General features: G+C 41.5%; 1 protein-coding gene across 1 annotated transcript in view; it reads right to left on the minus strand.

Moving 5' to 3' along the window:
- Positions 1 to 14221, minus strand: part of LOC128472013 (inactive phospholipase C-like protein 2) — a 31664-nt gene extending 17443 nt beyond the window's left edge. Inside the window, exon 1 of the mRNA XM_053454001.1 lies at positions 13916 to 14221. Within this exon, the coding sequence (XP_053309976.1) occupies positions 13916 to 14161 (246 nt within the window). The 5' untranslated portion in view covers positions 14162 to 14221. The remainder of the gene's footprint in view (positions 1 to 13915) is intronic.
- Positions 14222 to 15554: the final 1333 nt, after the last annotated feature.

Raw genomic sequence — 15554 nt, forward strand, 5'->3', positions numbered from 1 at the left:
CCAAATCCATTGGTATCCCCTCCTTTAAAGTCCCATGAAATTGTCCTTCTTCTTAATCCTGCTACAGATGCCCTGCGAGTCTCCATCACCCCGTGGGACTCATTAAATCCCACAGATTAAGCAGAACTAATGAGCCCCTTTACAGAGAGATAAGCAGAGATTGCTGGCTAATGATCCAGCCCTGGAATAAACAAGCAGGCAGATACAACATTTTATTCCCATTAACCCCTTGAGTTTATAAAGAAGAACCCTAGAACCCTTTTAATAAATACCAACTACTTCAACTCCGTTACCTCTAGAATAATAATTAGTACTGTAGTAATGTCAATTTACTGTATAATATTTAGCCTTTATTCACGACCCTTTGGTTAATAAAGCTCGATATTAAAAGGTAATCCTGCTGCTTTGTTCTGGTCCCAAAATATCTCAGTCTGGTGCTTATTATTTCTAGTTTCTATCTAGTAGACAATAAAGAATAACTAAAACATAGTAAATAATCTGAAAGATACATTTATCAGCATTCATAATTTATAGTCATTTTTACATTGTTTTTATCCAAGACCCAGAGTCTGGTTTTTATATCAAAATATGTTTACGGTGACCCAGTCTTAACAAGATAAGAAAAAGTCTCAAGCCTGTTTTTAGCAAAGCTTACCTGCCATTTTTTCCTTTAAGATTCAGTTAAGACGGGCTAATTCTTTTTTTAACCATCGGGATTATAAGAGCCCCAGAGGAAACTGCGTATGATTTGTTAATTTAGCTGGGGATTGTAGAAAAACAAGACTTGTGCCAGACATTGCTGGTTCTTCTGTAGCCTTGTTCTATACATCTAGTTATGGTTTGGGCACCTTGGACGCTCATCGGAACTTTCTCCCAATACCTCCCAGAAGTGGTTTCTTGCCTTCTGGGATACAGATCTTCTATTGCTAATATCTTCAGAACTTTTACAGAGCAATAAAATAGCGGTAACCGAGCCGCAGATTTATAACAGATGCCCAGGATCATTGCACGAGTTATGAAAGATTTGTAATTTTAAAAGGGCGCTGCGTTCAGCTCATTCAGATTCTTGATATATATAGAAGTAGAATTCTCTAGAATAATCAGTGTTTAGCCTTCTTCTTTACATAATACTAAGAGAGAGAGGTGGCTTCCGGTCACACACCCTGGAGAGGAAATCGGCTGACAAAGGAATCCGCACTGAAATCCAATCTATACGTACACACGGACTGCTGCCGTCACTTATATATATATTATATTACAGGCAAAGTGCGAAATTGGTAATTCTACACCGCGCGCAGTATATGGTTTCCTACAGCCTCGGTACTTTTGTCACCTCTTCTGATGAACCTCAATGGTTATTCTTCTGGGATTGCATTTGTCTATCTTAGCAGCGTAATGAAAAGAAATTTCAAAGATTAGGTGTAAAGTCGCAAGGCTGAGTTTAGCCCCTGAAAATCCAGAGGGCATAGCTGATATCTCTATGAAAAAAATGTTAAAATGTATGTTTTTCCACAAACGCGCTATTTTAATTTTGTCAGTCGTTTGAGTTTTTGCATATAAGTGGTTTAGTGTCTGAGCACGATTACCGCTACGCAATATATACCTTCTGCAAGCGAAATAATTTAATGATAATTATCTTTATTTAAACTCCACATCTACAAAGCACGCAGCCAAGTCATTCAGCTTCTTCCATCGCACGTATAGCGTATACATATTATATATATATATATATATATATATATATATGACTCTTGGGAAGGATTAGAGATTACCAGATACCCCAGACAACCGTTTGTCTCCTAGCTGTAATTCTTCATAACGTTCCGTGTCCCAGCGGCATCTTCTGCTTTTGTCTAAATTGCATTTATATAATTCAGGTACTGGAAAATCTTTTTCACGAGTACTGAATCTTTTTCGTACAAATAAAATTGTGACCCCAAAAAGGCCAGGTTAGCAGAAGTTCAACAACAATGAGAATGCCAATTTGCATAAATTCATTTAGGAAATGTTTGTTTAGAGCCTGGGGGCCATTGATAGCACAATTGTTTTCATTGTTTTAATGTATTATTCATACTTGCTGACCTAAAAAAACATCTAAAATGGTATGAATATATATATATATATATATATATATATATATATACATACATACACACACATATGCACACACACACATATACACACTGTACAGACATGACATTATGACCACCTGCCTAATATTGTGTAGGTCCCCCTTTTGTCCCAAAACAGCCCTGATTTGTTGAGGCATGGACTTCAGTAGGACCTCTGAAGGTTTGCGGTGGGATCTGCACCAAGACGTTAGCAGCAGATCCTTTAAGTCCTGCAGGCTGCTTTATATAAGGAGGGAGATTCAGAACGATCACATGAATGCACAATATGTAGAGGGCAGCTTTTGTCTGTATGAGTAAACATATAGAAAAACACCAGGTGATCCCTCAGGTCTACATATATTGCATATCAACAGACACAAGTATACATCGACATACTTTAGTGGATTCTGGGCTACAACAAAAACTCAATCAATAGCTCCCTAAAAGAGATGAATATTAAAAACGGCTCTTGCTCCATCTCAATCACTCGTTGCTGTGTTTCCATATCATCGGCAAATAAGAAACACTTCACAAGCAAACAAAAAAAATACTGTGTTACCATGGACACCCCCCATATTAACAGAAGCCATTAGTTCCAACTAGAAGTCAGCCTGCGCATGCACTAATGGACTAAACACAAGAGTCACTTTTTGCAGCAGATAGAAAAAGTTAAACATGTTTTGTTTCTCTTGCCATTGACTTTAAAGGAGAAATCCAGTTTTAAAATATTTTTATTTGGGCATTCAATATAGGTTTGTGTAACAAGATAACACTAAACAACGGTGGGTTTTATGTAATATTGCTACAATAAATGTATCTGCAGATGTGGAGTCCACCCTGTCTATACCAAGCTTCCACTTTAAATGGCCATTGGAGTGAAACTAAAAACCTCCATTTGGCTAAATAAGCATTGGGATTTGGGATAGTGCGCATGTTACTATTTTTTGGTGTTTGTTCTATACCAATATAACCCTGGAGGGCCAAGCGCCACCATTTTGGGCTCCATGGCACTTAGTTGCCTCTGCAAGAGCTTACTCTGTCTTTGGCTACCTATTTGTTTTCTGCTTTGATCTTCTGTGTACGACCTCAGCTATCTCTGACCACACAGATTGCCGCCTGTCTTGACCTCAGCTATACTCAACTCGGGAGAGGCGAGAACAATGCCCGTCCTGAATTCTACATGGCAAAGTGGTACAGCACCTACCCATACCCTTCCCTGGTAACCTCCAGGGCGTGACTGGGCTGCAAGTCCTCAATAAACAATGTTCCGGGCTTAACGTTTCGGCTCATATTTGTTGAGGTAAATACCCCGGTTTATAACTTCGGGGTGATCTTGCACCTAGGGCCCAACTCATGGTCACACTTTCACAAAAGGGTAGAGGCTCGGTGCACACCCCATGGTGTAGGCCATGGCTCCGCTCTTTTGCAGAAGTACGCCAAGAGGCTAGAATATTGCAGACGGAAAGAGAAATGTTTCCGCAAATGTCACAGAGTGTGAGACAAAGTGAATGAGTGTGAAAAAGCGTGACTGAGGGTGAATGACAAACCACTAGGCTTAGTCAGCTGTGCAGCAGCGCCACTGATCTGAATAAGAGACAACCTTGATTATTATCAGTTGTTTTTCTTTTTGGTGGGGGACATCTTATAATTCAGCAAATACAGTATTTACCATACTGCTGTCTCATTTTGTCACTGGGCCGCTGAATAAACTCAGTCATGAGCAGTATACCAAATTCTGACACAAGAAAAAAGGCGATGTGCCTGCAAATGACAACACATAACGCCAAAAAACAATGAAACGTTCAATATACACCTAAAACACGGGTCAGGCTGGTCAAACACACCTGAGTGACATTAGAGACGTTCCTGCACACTAAAAGGGTTTTTTTACAGACTGCTTTCAGTATACATTAGTTGAATGTTTCATTTCTCGTAGTAAACCTAGTTCCAAAGGGGTAGAAGGTGAAGGTGCGCTCTCCGCAGCGTATTTCCCCTGATGGGTGAATTCAGCGCTGAAGCCAGTCATTAAACACATTTTTTGTTACAATAATTATTTTATCTAAAGATGCAAGTCTGTAATGCCAATTTATTCGCAATCAATTATAAATCAAACATTTTTTAAGGGAATATTTTGAAACTTGTGGTGGGCCGTGCTATTATTATTAAGCAGAAACATTTACAAATGACATATTAATATACAATGTAATATCTACTAAGAGTGAAATGGAAGGTATTTATAGTATGTATGTGTAACAATAGTGCCAAGGTGGGTAAATAAAAAGGATACCATTTTGGGTTCTGCAAAATAAACTTGAATGGGTAGTTAAACCCACTCACTATGTTCTGCGCAACTAATTCTCTGTTGTCCATGCAAAGATGCACAAATCAAACTGCATTATACACAGAGTCATGAGAACCGACAGAAATAGCCTTGCTGACGTGCGCGGTTGTTCAGAGAAGCCGTAGAGGGTAACAAGGCCTTCCGCACAACCCACTAGCCTGCCCTACTCTATTAGCTTCATACTGCGGGGGCTCAGGTGAACAATGATCAAGGAATCAAAGAATATTCAAGGTGAACCGAAATCCAGACTTTTGCATCTGAGATAAAAACATTATTCAATTCTACATATATCACTTGTATTGAATTAAAAAAGGTTTAGAATATTATATGATTATATATTATATTTTGCAGAAGCCAACATATTTCAATAAATGTATAGTCTTGGCATTTTATGTTATCCTTCATCCTTTAGTGAATTGGAAGCGGTAATATGGTTCCTGCATCATCTTCTGCTGTCAACCACCATGCAGTTTCTATGTAACGTTATTAGCGTTCTTACTTCTGTAAGGCTGAGACAACAATTTATAACATGATTGAGAATCGCGTTTCATTTTATTGATACAAAAGTGAAATATGTTACTCATGGGATTGTGAGAGTTACAATGGGGAATAATGTGTTATAAAGTAGCTGTGTCTGGTTAATGGATTGGGTCTGAGCTTGGGCCGCATTCATGATCTTTCTGCTTATCACTTGATGGTATTGAGAAGCAGTGTAGAACGTTCTGAAACACAAACACTACCAGGTTCCTGGAGCGCTGGCGTTATGAAGGCCTGATTCTATTCATATGCTAGGACAGGTGACACAATCCTCTCGTTAATTCAGATACGGTTATCCCACATCTGTCCAAGCTCCACAGTGTTTAGAGTCTCTTGTACTTGGGGAAACGTGGCCTTCTGTACCAGCGCCCATAGTCTGTAGAAAGGAGGCTGGCACTCAGTCCCCTCCAGGAGCCCATGGCACGGAGGCTGCATTACCACTACGTATCAGGTTCTACTTCATGGAGCGCTGGTGTTATGAAGGCCTGATTGTACTCATATGCTAGGACAGGTGACACAATCCTCTCGTTAATTCAGATATGGTTATCCCACATCTCCTCTGCCGCACCACTTACATATGAATTTTAGAAGCACGGCAGAGATCAGTGCAGATCCCTACAGCTCAGTTACCCCCTACTAAGTTGATTAATGCTGTGTTATCAGATAATTTATATTATACATATACTGCTCCATTAAAAGTTTCAAAAGATCAGTTAGCTGTTCTTATGGAAAACAAGGAAATTTCTAGCTGCAACTTAATTGCAAAAGGGTTTTCGAAACATAAACTTGGATTAGCAAATGTTACATGAAAAGTAGCACAACCACCTAGTAAATGCACAACGAATGTTACTGTGACACTTTGGCTTACAATCTCTCCGTTTCTCTCATGCATGCCTCCCTAAGGAGATTCTTATCTCATCGTTAAGTAATAAGAACCAGAAGATGTCTAGCTGGATCTGCACAGACACTCAACCAAAGGAATAAAGAAGTCCAGAGGACACAAAAGCCGTACTGGAGGAACTAGGGTACTGGGGTTAGGTGTGAGGTGCTTTCAACTTCCTGTTATGTTTCTCACTTCCTGTGACAAAGGAACCACATCCACATATCATAGACACACAGCTCTACAAGATATAGATATATACTAGATAATAAAGCCTGCGGTACCACGGATAATATGGATGGGATGATAATTCTTACAGTTCCAAAATCTCTTGTAAACAACATTTGATGGACAACTTGAGGGGTACAACAACATAAAAAAAAGCTTTATAATACCACAGAAACAGGACTGGGTTCTGCTTCAGCCCTTAATCCACCAAGCTGGATCTTAAAGGCACTTAAAAGCATATGATAAATGTGTGTTCCTGATTATAAAAACATGGGGGATTCTGCAATATACCCTATATACATTTGCCCCTTTCCCCCATATCCTGACACGTGGCAAGCTTTCCACCAGTCAGCTCCCATTCCTGGTGGCTCTAGCGAGACTGTTTGTCTGGCTCCTAGAGTCTGCGGAGATTTGCATGCAATATTAATAAGCAGCTGAGTGACCTTGAGAATTAGCCATTCTTTGTGATTGGAGTAATAACCGAGATTCTAAATTCAGTCCTGAAGGTTCTTGTAAATGCGGATGGATCCGTGTACTTTTGTCGGTCCATGTGGGTCATTTAATCTGTGTATTTTAGACATATATTTATATCAGTCATATTTTGCTTCATCTGTTTATCTGAGCCAGGCTGTATGCATTAGGGCAGAGCTCGACAAACCTTGGGCACCAGGTCACCATGGCAACTAGAAACTACTTCCTGGTGCACAGGGTTTTGCAGGGCATAGGGGTAGAAACTGGCCAAGGCTGCTATTGTGAATCTGGCCCCTTAAACTTTAAACCTACCCCTTAAACCTATGGGGTGCGGTGAAGCGGGTGCCACGAGGTGCTGAGTGGGGTCACTTAATGCACCTCTGCAGGAAAGTGTAGGGTGCCGGATTCACAATGGCAGACGATAGGCAGAGGCACAGCAGGTCTCCATGAGGTGAGAGTAGTGTATGTGAGTGTGTACTGTAGTGTTAGAGTCAGTGTGTATATGTATAGTGCTGGAATTAGTCTGTGTGTGTATACTGTACTATCAGTGTGTGTGTGTGTGTGTGTGTGTGTGTACTGTATTATCAGTGTGTGTGTGTATAGTGCTGGAGTCAGTCTGTGAGAGTGTGAGTGTATACTATAGTATAGTGTGTGTGTGTATATAGTGCCAGAGTCAGTATGTCTACTGTATTGTAGTGCCAGTCTTAGTGTGTATGTGTGCATAGTGTAAGAGCACGTGTTGTTATATATGTATAGTGTTAGCCAGTGTGTGTGTATGTTGTATCAGAGTGTAGCGTTAGTGTGTATGGTGTTGTGCATGTTACCATATGACATTAGCATGTCATATGGTGTGTATTAGTGTATGGTGTAAGGATGTGTGTACATGAGTGTAGAATGTTAGCGTGTGTTCCTGTTGGGTGTTAGTGTTTGTGAGGATAACACGTTAGCATGTGTCTGTTACTGTGTGGTGTTAGGATGTGTGTACATGAGTGTAGAATGTTAGCGTGTGTGTGTGTCTGTTACTGTATGGTGTTAGTGTGTGTAAGTGTAAGAATGGTTAAACATGCAAGCTTGAGTCTTTAGGGTTTAAAACACCGCTTGTCATGAAGGGTTATCTGCAGTACTATACAAAGTGAAAGAAATGTGTGTTTTCTGCTGCAATAAAAATCATTTAATTGCAGATTAGGGGGTAATAAGTGAGAATAACAAATATTATTGGAAAATATTTGGGCTGACTCCTAGATGCAAGCCAGATTTATCGACCCCTGCATTAGGGTAATATTTATGCGAGCCAATCCGTTGTGGGCGTCTCAGGATTCAGTGTATATATGAGCGTGAATGATCGCGGTGTATGATTTATCTAAGTCACTCCACTCTTTATGGATTGGTATAACTACATTTCAGACTCAGACTGCCGTCTATTGATGCATCGTGTTTGTGGAACCGTTATACTCCAGTACAGCTCAAATCTACATACACTGGACATAATCCATCATTAACCTTCACAAAAACACAACATTCAGAAGGCCACCCAGGGGAATGAAAAATGAAATCAGCCACTTCAAAGGGCCAGTAATGATGACAATCTTATGACATTTGCCTTCATTACACTGGAACAGCCAGTATATTTCTACGCTAACGCAAGAAGACAAATAAGAAAGGGAATGGAAGAGACACTGATAAAGATATCTCTGTAAATCCGAAAAGAATAAAGCCATTGCATAGAGACAGATTCATTGTTTTCTGCCTTCACTGATTACGAGTAGACAAGTATAAAAACCACATCTACATAGAGACAAAATCAATAATTTCTGTATGCAGGCGTGTGTATGTGTACATATATTTGAATGTACTGTTTACATATGCATGATATACAGATACAGTCACAATCCCAGTTGGGATAACATTAACAAACAAATCACACGTCGTATCCCCATGATAAATCAGAGAACAATCTCTCATTTGAATTTAGATATCCTCTTCTAATCCCCCCCCCCCATTGTCCACTTGCCTATCCCCTTGTGGATCTACCTCATTAGTGTTTCACGTAGTCTGCTGATGTAAAAGGCTGCCGTGTTATCACAATAAGGACTGGGAACTCCCCGGTGTCAATAAGGTAGATGTGATTGTTTTCACAGGGACACTTTCGCTTCCTTGTTTTCTTTAGCTTGATTTAGCATTTTAACCTGTTAGGCGTCAGAGCGCATCATCCAAAGCCAAAGCTGTAAACAACTTTAGAACATTAATCTTATATATACTTTTAGCAATCTGGCCACAACATCTAAATGCATAGATCGCTACTATCTAAACTAAACAAAGCTGGCCTTGTCACCCACTCGTTAAAAGATTTATGTATTATAATCCTCTAACAAATCGTGACTACCGGAAAAGAAGCACAGGGTCCAAGTAGATGTAGTGATTTTTAGAAGGTCACAGTGAGATAGGAAGAGAGTGACCTTCTCATGGATGGAGGGAGCGTGGACCTACCGCAGAGTAAAGGTGTCCGCACAACACAGAGCCCCGTGTCTAAAGAAAGCAGACACACTGAAACACGCAGCGATCATGTGATATCTTCATTATATTTCTCTATGTATTTCACGGGAGTAATAGATGCTGAAAAGCAAATAGAATTTCAGTAGGTTAATTATTTTCTAGACACAGCTGTGCGTTCCTACTATACCAGCCAGCACCTTCAAGTAAATAAATCGGTAGATTTCCTCTTCTGATAATTATATTACCATCCTGTATATCATAAAATGCTCCGTTCTAGTATTTATTATATTAAAAACATATTAGGAGATTGACATATACCCACCCACAATCACCATCCAGTGTTAAATTGGTAATCTAGACTATTAATGAAACAATGGAACAGTGGTCTTGCCCTTCTGGAACACAAAGGGTTAAATGTTTGTTCCAATGGCTGAGCGATTAAAATATGTTGCCTCCCCATGAAAACGTCAAATTATTTTGGACGTAAACCCCATAATCCATGTGATAAGAGCGCCTGGTGGATGATCTCTCCGCTTTGTATCCAGCTCTCCTACATTCTGCTCTCCAATTAATAATTAACGGACGGGCCTTCTGATGCAGGGCTTGCATCGATGATGAGGATGGAAGTACAGCCTGTCCTTCCTCCAGTGTTGTCCGATATCTCCGCATATGTTCATTATTCTTTTTAATGAATTGCAAGCCATACCCTTCATTTACATGATTAGAATGCTGTTATAACAATAAATCATATTAGACAGACATTCTCTCCCCTGTACGTTGATAATCAGGAGAGTGCCGTTATTCCAGGTATATGACATTATATGGTTATTTATGAATATTATTATTGGTTTAGTCTAGTTTTATTTTTGTATCAATATCATATACAAATCCTAAATATACTTGGGCAAAGTATTAAGTTTTTTTTTCTTTTAATACCCTTTTTCTGCATAATGTAGCATTTAATAATGATTAATGTTAAAAAATATCAAACACATTTAAAACAACATTTTTGCTTCCACAAGTTAAAAAACCCCCTGATTTATATTCAGCAATATTCCCAGAGTAGAATACCCAGTGTGCATAGGCTTTTGTTATTTCATAAGGGAGTGAAATGCTACATATTAGTTACTATTTTTTCTTATATTTGTCTTTTTAATTTTTATTTTTTAATATTTTCAATAATCCCTTTGGCCGCTTTAAAGACTGCTGTCTTGGTACAAGATGGTAGCATTTATGATGTCATAATGACAGCACTGTGCTTTGTTTCATTGTTATTTCATTTGTATTTTTGTTTTTCTATTTTTTTTTAAACACTTTAAAGCACTTCATGTTAGAAACCACATATTTAGGTTTTGGGATCTGTTTATTATGTTTTGACATTTTGTAACTTTTAAATCATGGTTTTTTTTTTATGAAGAGGGGAAACACTTTTTTCTCTCAAAAACAATAGGGTGTTCTATTAACTCCTAATGGTCATCTAGACATCATAACACATTTTAATTAATGCGTTAAGAAATGGGTTAAGGCTTAAAGGAAAAACATTAATGGGTGATTTCCTGAAAGTAGTATCCTCTTTTATTCCAAATACAAATCGGAGTTTTTAAAATTACTATTTGTAATTCCTAAAGCCAAACATATGCAGCCATATTGGTCCATGAGAGGAGTTTTTAGTTGGGTGTGATATCTTTTATTGGACCAACACACAAGCTTTTAGGAGATCAGATGACTTCTGCTGATGTTCTTGAAGCTTCAGTAAACTGCTGCACGCATTCGGTTTTTTATTGGAGCTAAAAATTAGACATCTCCCCTCCCTCTGACTGCCCGAAATAAAAGCAGGAAGCATACTTAAGTACATTAATAAGTAAATACTAAACATGCTTTCAGCACAGGGGAAGGGACAACAGTTGCAGCTCAGTAGTAAAGATTTAAAAAAAAAACACCCTAGAAAAACACAGTGCTACTAGTATATAATATATCTACTGATTTCAAGCATATAAAATGCAAGACATATTGTTCATTAGTATTATTATCTCAAAGTGAAATATATACAAATTCCTTCTCTCTGCTATTGCAACAATTTCTAGTTAACTACATGGATGTGGGTTCAACCTGCGCATGCGCGACTGGCTACGGTTCAAGCAATGAACATCCACTTGAATGGGACTTCAATTCTCACTAATAACAAAAGGAGCACTACAGTACACGTTCAGAGAGCATACTTAAGTACACTTCCTGCTTCCTGCTTTATAAGGTCATTAGGTCCGCCTCTGTATGACTTCAGTTTGTCGAAACCTGGGCTCTGTGAGTTTCCAATGCGTAACGCTCCAGAAATCAATGAACTCACAGAAGTCATGAGACGAAATACAATAGATGGGAGATGGAGAGGCTTTTGTTTGAGAGACTAATAGGTAGAGAAAAATGAGGTCCTGAGCGCAGGACATTGCATGCAGCAGCTGAAAAAATGCAAGATTTCAGCGTTTTCTGTCTTTTGGTTGTGGGAAAGACCTTTTGTCAGGGTTTCTACAGACAGAAGCAGGTGAGAGTACAAGGGCCTTGTGGCCCCACAAAGGCCATCCTGGGCCAGAACCCCTACAGCAATGGCTCTATGTATGAAGAACACACAAGAAGCTGAGGCTCATATTAGCAATAAAGATGGCCATGGCAATAGGAAGGTAAGCCAGCAGACAGCACAGATCATCGCATCACATAAGGATTGGATAAAGCACATCACTTTATGCTTGCAATGTTTTAAGAAAAACATTAAAGTTATGTGTTTTTTCTCAAATCTGGCATTCAGGATAAAAAGGATCATTGTAACATGCATCCATTCTCCACACAAGGAGAGGAAAGAGCACAACAACCTTATGTTTGGAATGTTATTTTTCTTAATTTTGAAAAAAAAATGCTAAAAATAGGTGTTTTTCCTAAATGATGCATTCATGCTGAAAAGGATTACTGTAAAATGCATCCATTAACATCCAGCTGCATAACATGGTTAGCAGAAGTGTTTTCACTACTTAATTATATGAAAGTTCAAAAGTGCTACATATGCTTGCGCTCTTTCCTCATTCTTACCATATTTTCCATAGTAGAAAATAGACCGGATTTTTATATAATATAGAAGGCTCTACACACCCACATCACTCCCAGTGTCACCATAGGGAACGTATGATCGTGTATTACCACCATTAGCAGATAAGCAGTGCCAGGGTCCTCAACCTCCAGCTGTCCACAGCAAACACAACATGTTTTTTTTTTTTGTTGAGTGGAAGAAATGATAAAATATTTGGCCATAAATAATGTAACCTTTTTATTAACATACTCGAAACAGTACCAACCAAGTCATTTCATTCTTCATCCACTGCGAGCATCTACCTGCATAAAGATTAATTGCCCTGGAACGGGGAAGATAAGAATGACACACTTTGCCACTTATTCCATAAACACAGCAAAGGCAACTTCACTCTGCTCTCTCCTTCATCCCTCACATCGTCCCTCACCAAATCCTGCTGCCTTCACCTGAAAAACATCTCCCGAATTCGGCCATTCCTCACACAAGAAACAACCAAAATACTAATCCCCTCCCTTCTGGATTATTGCAACTCCTTACTAAGTCTTTCAACGCTCCAATCTGTCCTCCGCACGGCAGCCAGACTCATCTTTCTCTGTCACCTTTCCTCATCTTCCGCTCCCCTGTGCCAATCGCTCCATTGGCTCTCCGTACTCCAGAATCAAATTCAGACTCCTACAGAGCCCTTAACATAGAGGGTATATAGAGGGGATCTCTGTATCCAAATACACCCCTAACCGCCCTCTCCGTTCCTCTAACGACCTGCGTCTCTCTTCTATCATCGTTACCTCTTCCCACTCCCGCGTTTCCCCCGTTCTGCACCCCTTCACTGGAATTCCCTACCCCGTTCCGTCAGACTTTCTCCCTCACATGCGACTTTCAAACATTCCTCCTAACACTCTCAGCCAACATCCTAATCAAGCAATCTGAACGATCACCAACCTCTACAGATCATCCTGACTCGACCAACTCATCGCTATCCAAGTAGTCCTCTCCTACTGTTTCACTTTCCCCTCTACCCTTGACTAGATTGTAAGCTCACAAGGACAGGGCCCTCTTCTCCTTTGTTCCAGTTTGTTAATGCGTGTGATTTTTAATTATATTTCTGACTCTGTTGTAACTGCGCTACAGAATTTGCTGGAGCTATATAAATAAATATAATGTAGTGACTGACCCTCTAAGGAGGGGCACTTGGGGGGTATGATTAAGCATAGCTTTAACAGTCCTGAATCCGTCAGCACGTCGCTTGATTTATTTGTGGATATTTTATCATAAGTGCTACTCAAGCTGGCCTTATTAAAATGCATCACGACACCCCACGCACTTCCAAAGTTATTTCACGTGGAAAGTGCCGGTACGTACGAAAGTGTAGGTGGACATCTTTTTTTAATCACACTCCGCATTTATATAAAGTATTTTGATTATGAAATAATGATGCCAATCACAATTCTATTTCCAAGATGAGCGTCTGGATTATTAGATCTTACTTATGGGTTACTTATGGCCCAGGTGCAAAGGAGGCATGAGTTGGGCCAACATCTTTGGGTGTTGAGTATGGTTAAGCGGTCAGGGAAGTGAATGGTACCTGGTACCTGTTGGGTATAATGTCTATTTCATCTCACATGTTCTGGGGTACTTTATGCTGGTGGTGAGGGGTATGCACAGTATTGGGTTCTGTGATGGGGGTTCCTGTATAGGGTGCACCCTGTATGATGTATAGGTGTATAGGAAGGAATGGTCTTTGGGATTCAGATATGGATGTGGGGATAGTACAGGGGTCTTACCTTCATAATGCCCGTGGTCCTCTGGTTCCCTGTCACCCGGCTTCTTTCCCCTGAGTTCTCCCTGCTGCTCCTCCCTGACTGGGGACTGTCCTCCGCGTATCTCCCATTCAGCACCGGCTCCTCTCCGCGATCAGGAAGCTGAAGCCCCGCAGCAGTCACTGAGGCCACATCCTGTACTCCTAAAAGTCCTACAATGACGGCTGCTGCCGCCGCGGTACCGGCCGCACAATCCCGTCCATCCGCCATCCTAAAAGCTGTCACGGATTCCACACGCTCAGCCCGGCATGATCCCGGACAAATGATCCACAATGTGCAGAAGAAACGCGCTGCCCCGAATCTGGTACACCGGGATCCTTACACGGTCCTGGGCCGGGCACGAGCTGCCGCTGCTCGGTGCCGCACGCTCAGATTCCGTATAGGATACGCACTGTGGAAGTGGGTGTGGAGGGGCTGCCTTATCGTGACTGCCGCGGGAGCTGCAGGGTCCCCGGATTGGTGCGGGTTATGTGCTTTGGGTCACTTGGTGTTGCGGCTCTGCGACAGGCACCGTACGTTTCAAATATACCGGAGCTCTTTAGTAAATGTGCTGGTTGGGGATGAGAACGTGTTTTGACTCGGGACCTGAGAGATTGCGCCTCGGCGTGGGGTTACAGTGTCCGTGGGTTTAGCTTTAACTTTGCCCATTTGGTGCGGGTCACTGGCATGGTTCCACGCGGTGCCTGTGATGATGATGATGCACGGTGCTCTGATACGGGGCGGCTGCTGATATGAGAGCACCGATGGGATCTGGGCTATACCGCCACTGACACTGAGATTTGCCCCGGGGTATTGGGGTCTCACGGAGCAGTTCCTGCACTCGCGGGTGTGTGCCGTGGGGCAGCCGCTCTGCATGAGGCTGTACCCCGTGTCTGTATCCTTGCAGTCAGAGCATTTGAATCGTTATTGAATCCGTGCTGCGCCGGCTTGCTCTGTAGGGCGATCCGCTATTGTATCGTTGCTGTCCTGCTGTGGCTTTTCTATAGGGCGACCTCCATCACTGCCATAGATCGGCGCTCCCGTGTCAGATCCCTGCTGCAGGACACCGGCTTTGTCGCCGTGATGCTGAGCGGTAGCGGCGATGCTTCTCTATAGGGGTATACGGGCTATAGGTCCCCCGCTGTAGAGCGGCTGCTGCGCGGCGGGATGCGGAGAGCAGGGTCCGCGCTGTGCGGTGGGATGTTCCCGTGAAGCCTCTCCATCCTCGCGTGTCTCTGTGGGTCTGAGAGCCGCTCCCCCTCCCCCTCGTCTCAGAGCCGGGACTTCCTCGCTCGCACGTGCGGTCGGCGCTGCAGCATCCCGGGCCACGGAGAGTGCGATGCCTGCGTTAACCAATTCACTGCCACGGCTGCAATTCGCGTAATCCAATGTAACCCGTGGCTTGCGCACACAATGATCACAATTTATTACCATAAACGACACGTAATCAAATCAAACTGCCAGGGACTACAAATGGCCCTTCACATTAACCCAATTAACCCATGATTTAGAAATAGTCCATAATTCCAGCTCCAACCATGGGCTCATAAATTACAAATACACCAGTCATTACGAATTAACCCTTGCACTGCAAGTAACAGATCTCAAGAAGTGAACCAGAGAT

The sequence above is a fragment of the Spea bombifrons genome, chromosome 13 (genome assembly GCF_027358695.1).
Source record: "Spea bombifrons isolate aSpeBom1 chromosome 13, aSpeBom1.2.pri, whole genome shotgun sequence".
NCBI classification, from domain to species: domain Eukaryota; kingdom Metazoa; phylum Chordata; class Amphibia; order Anura; family Pelobatidae; genus Spea; species Spea bombifrons.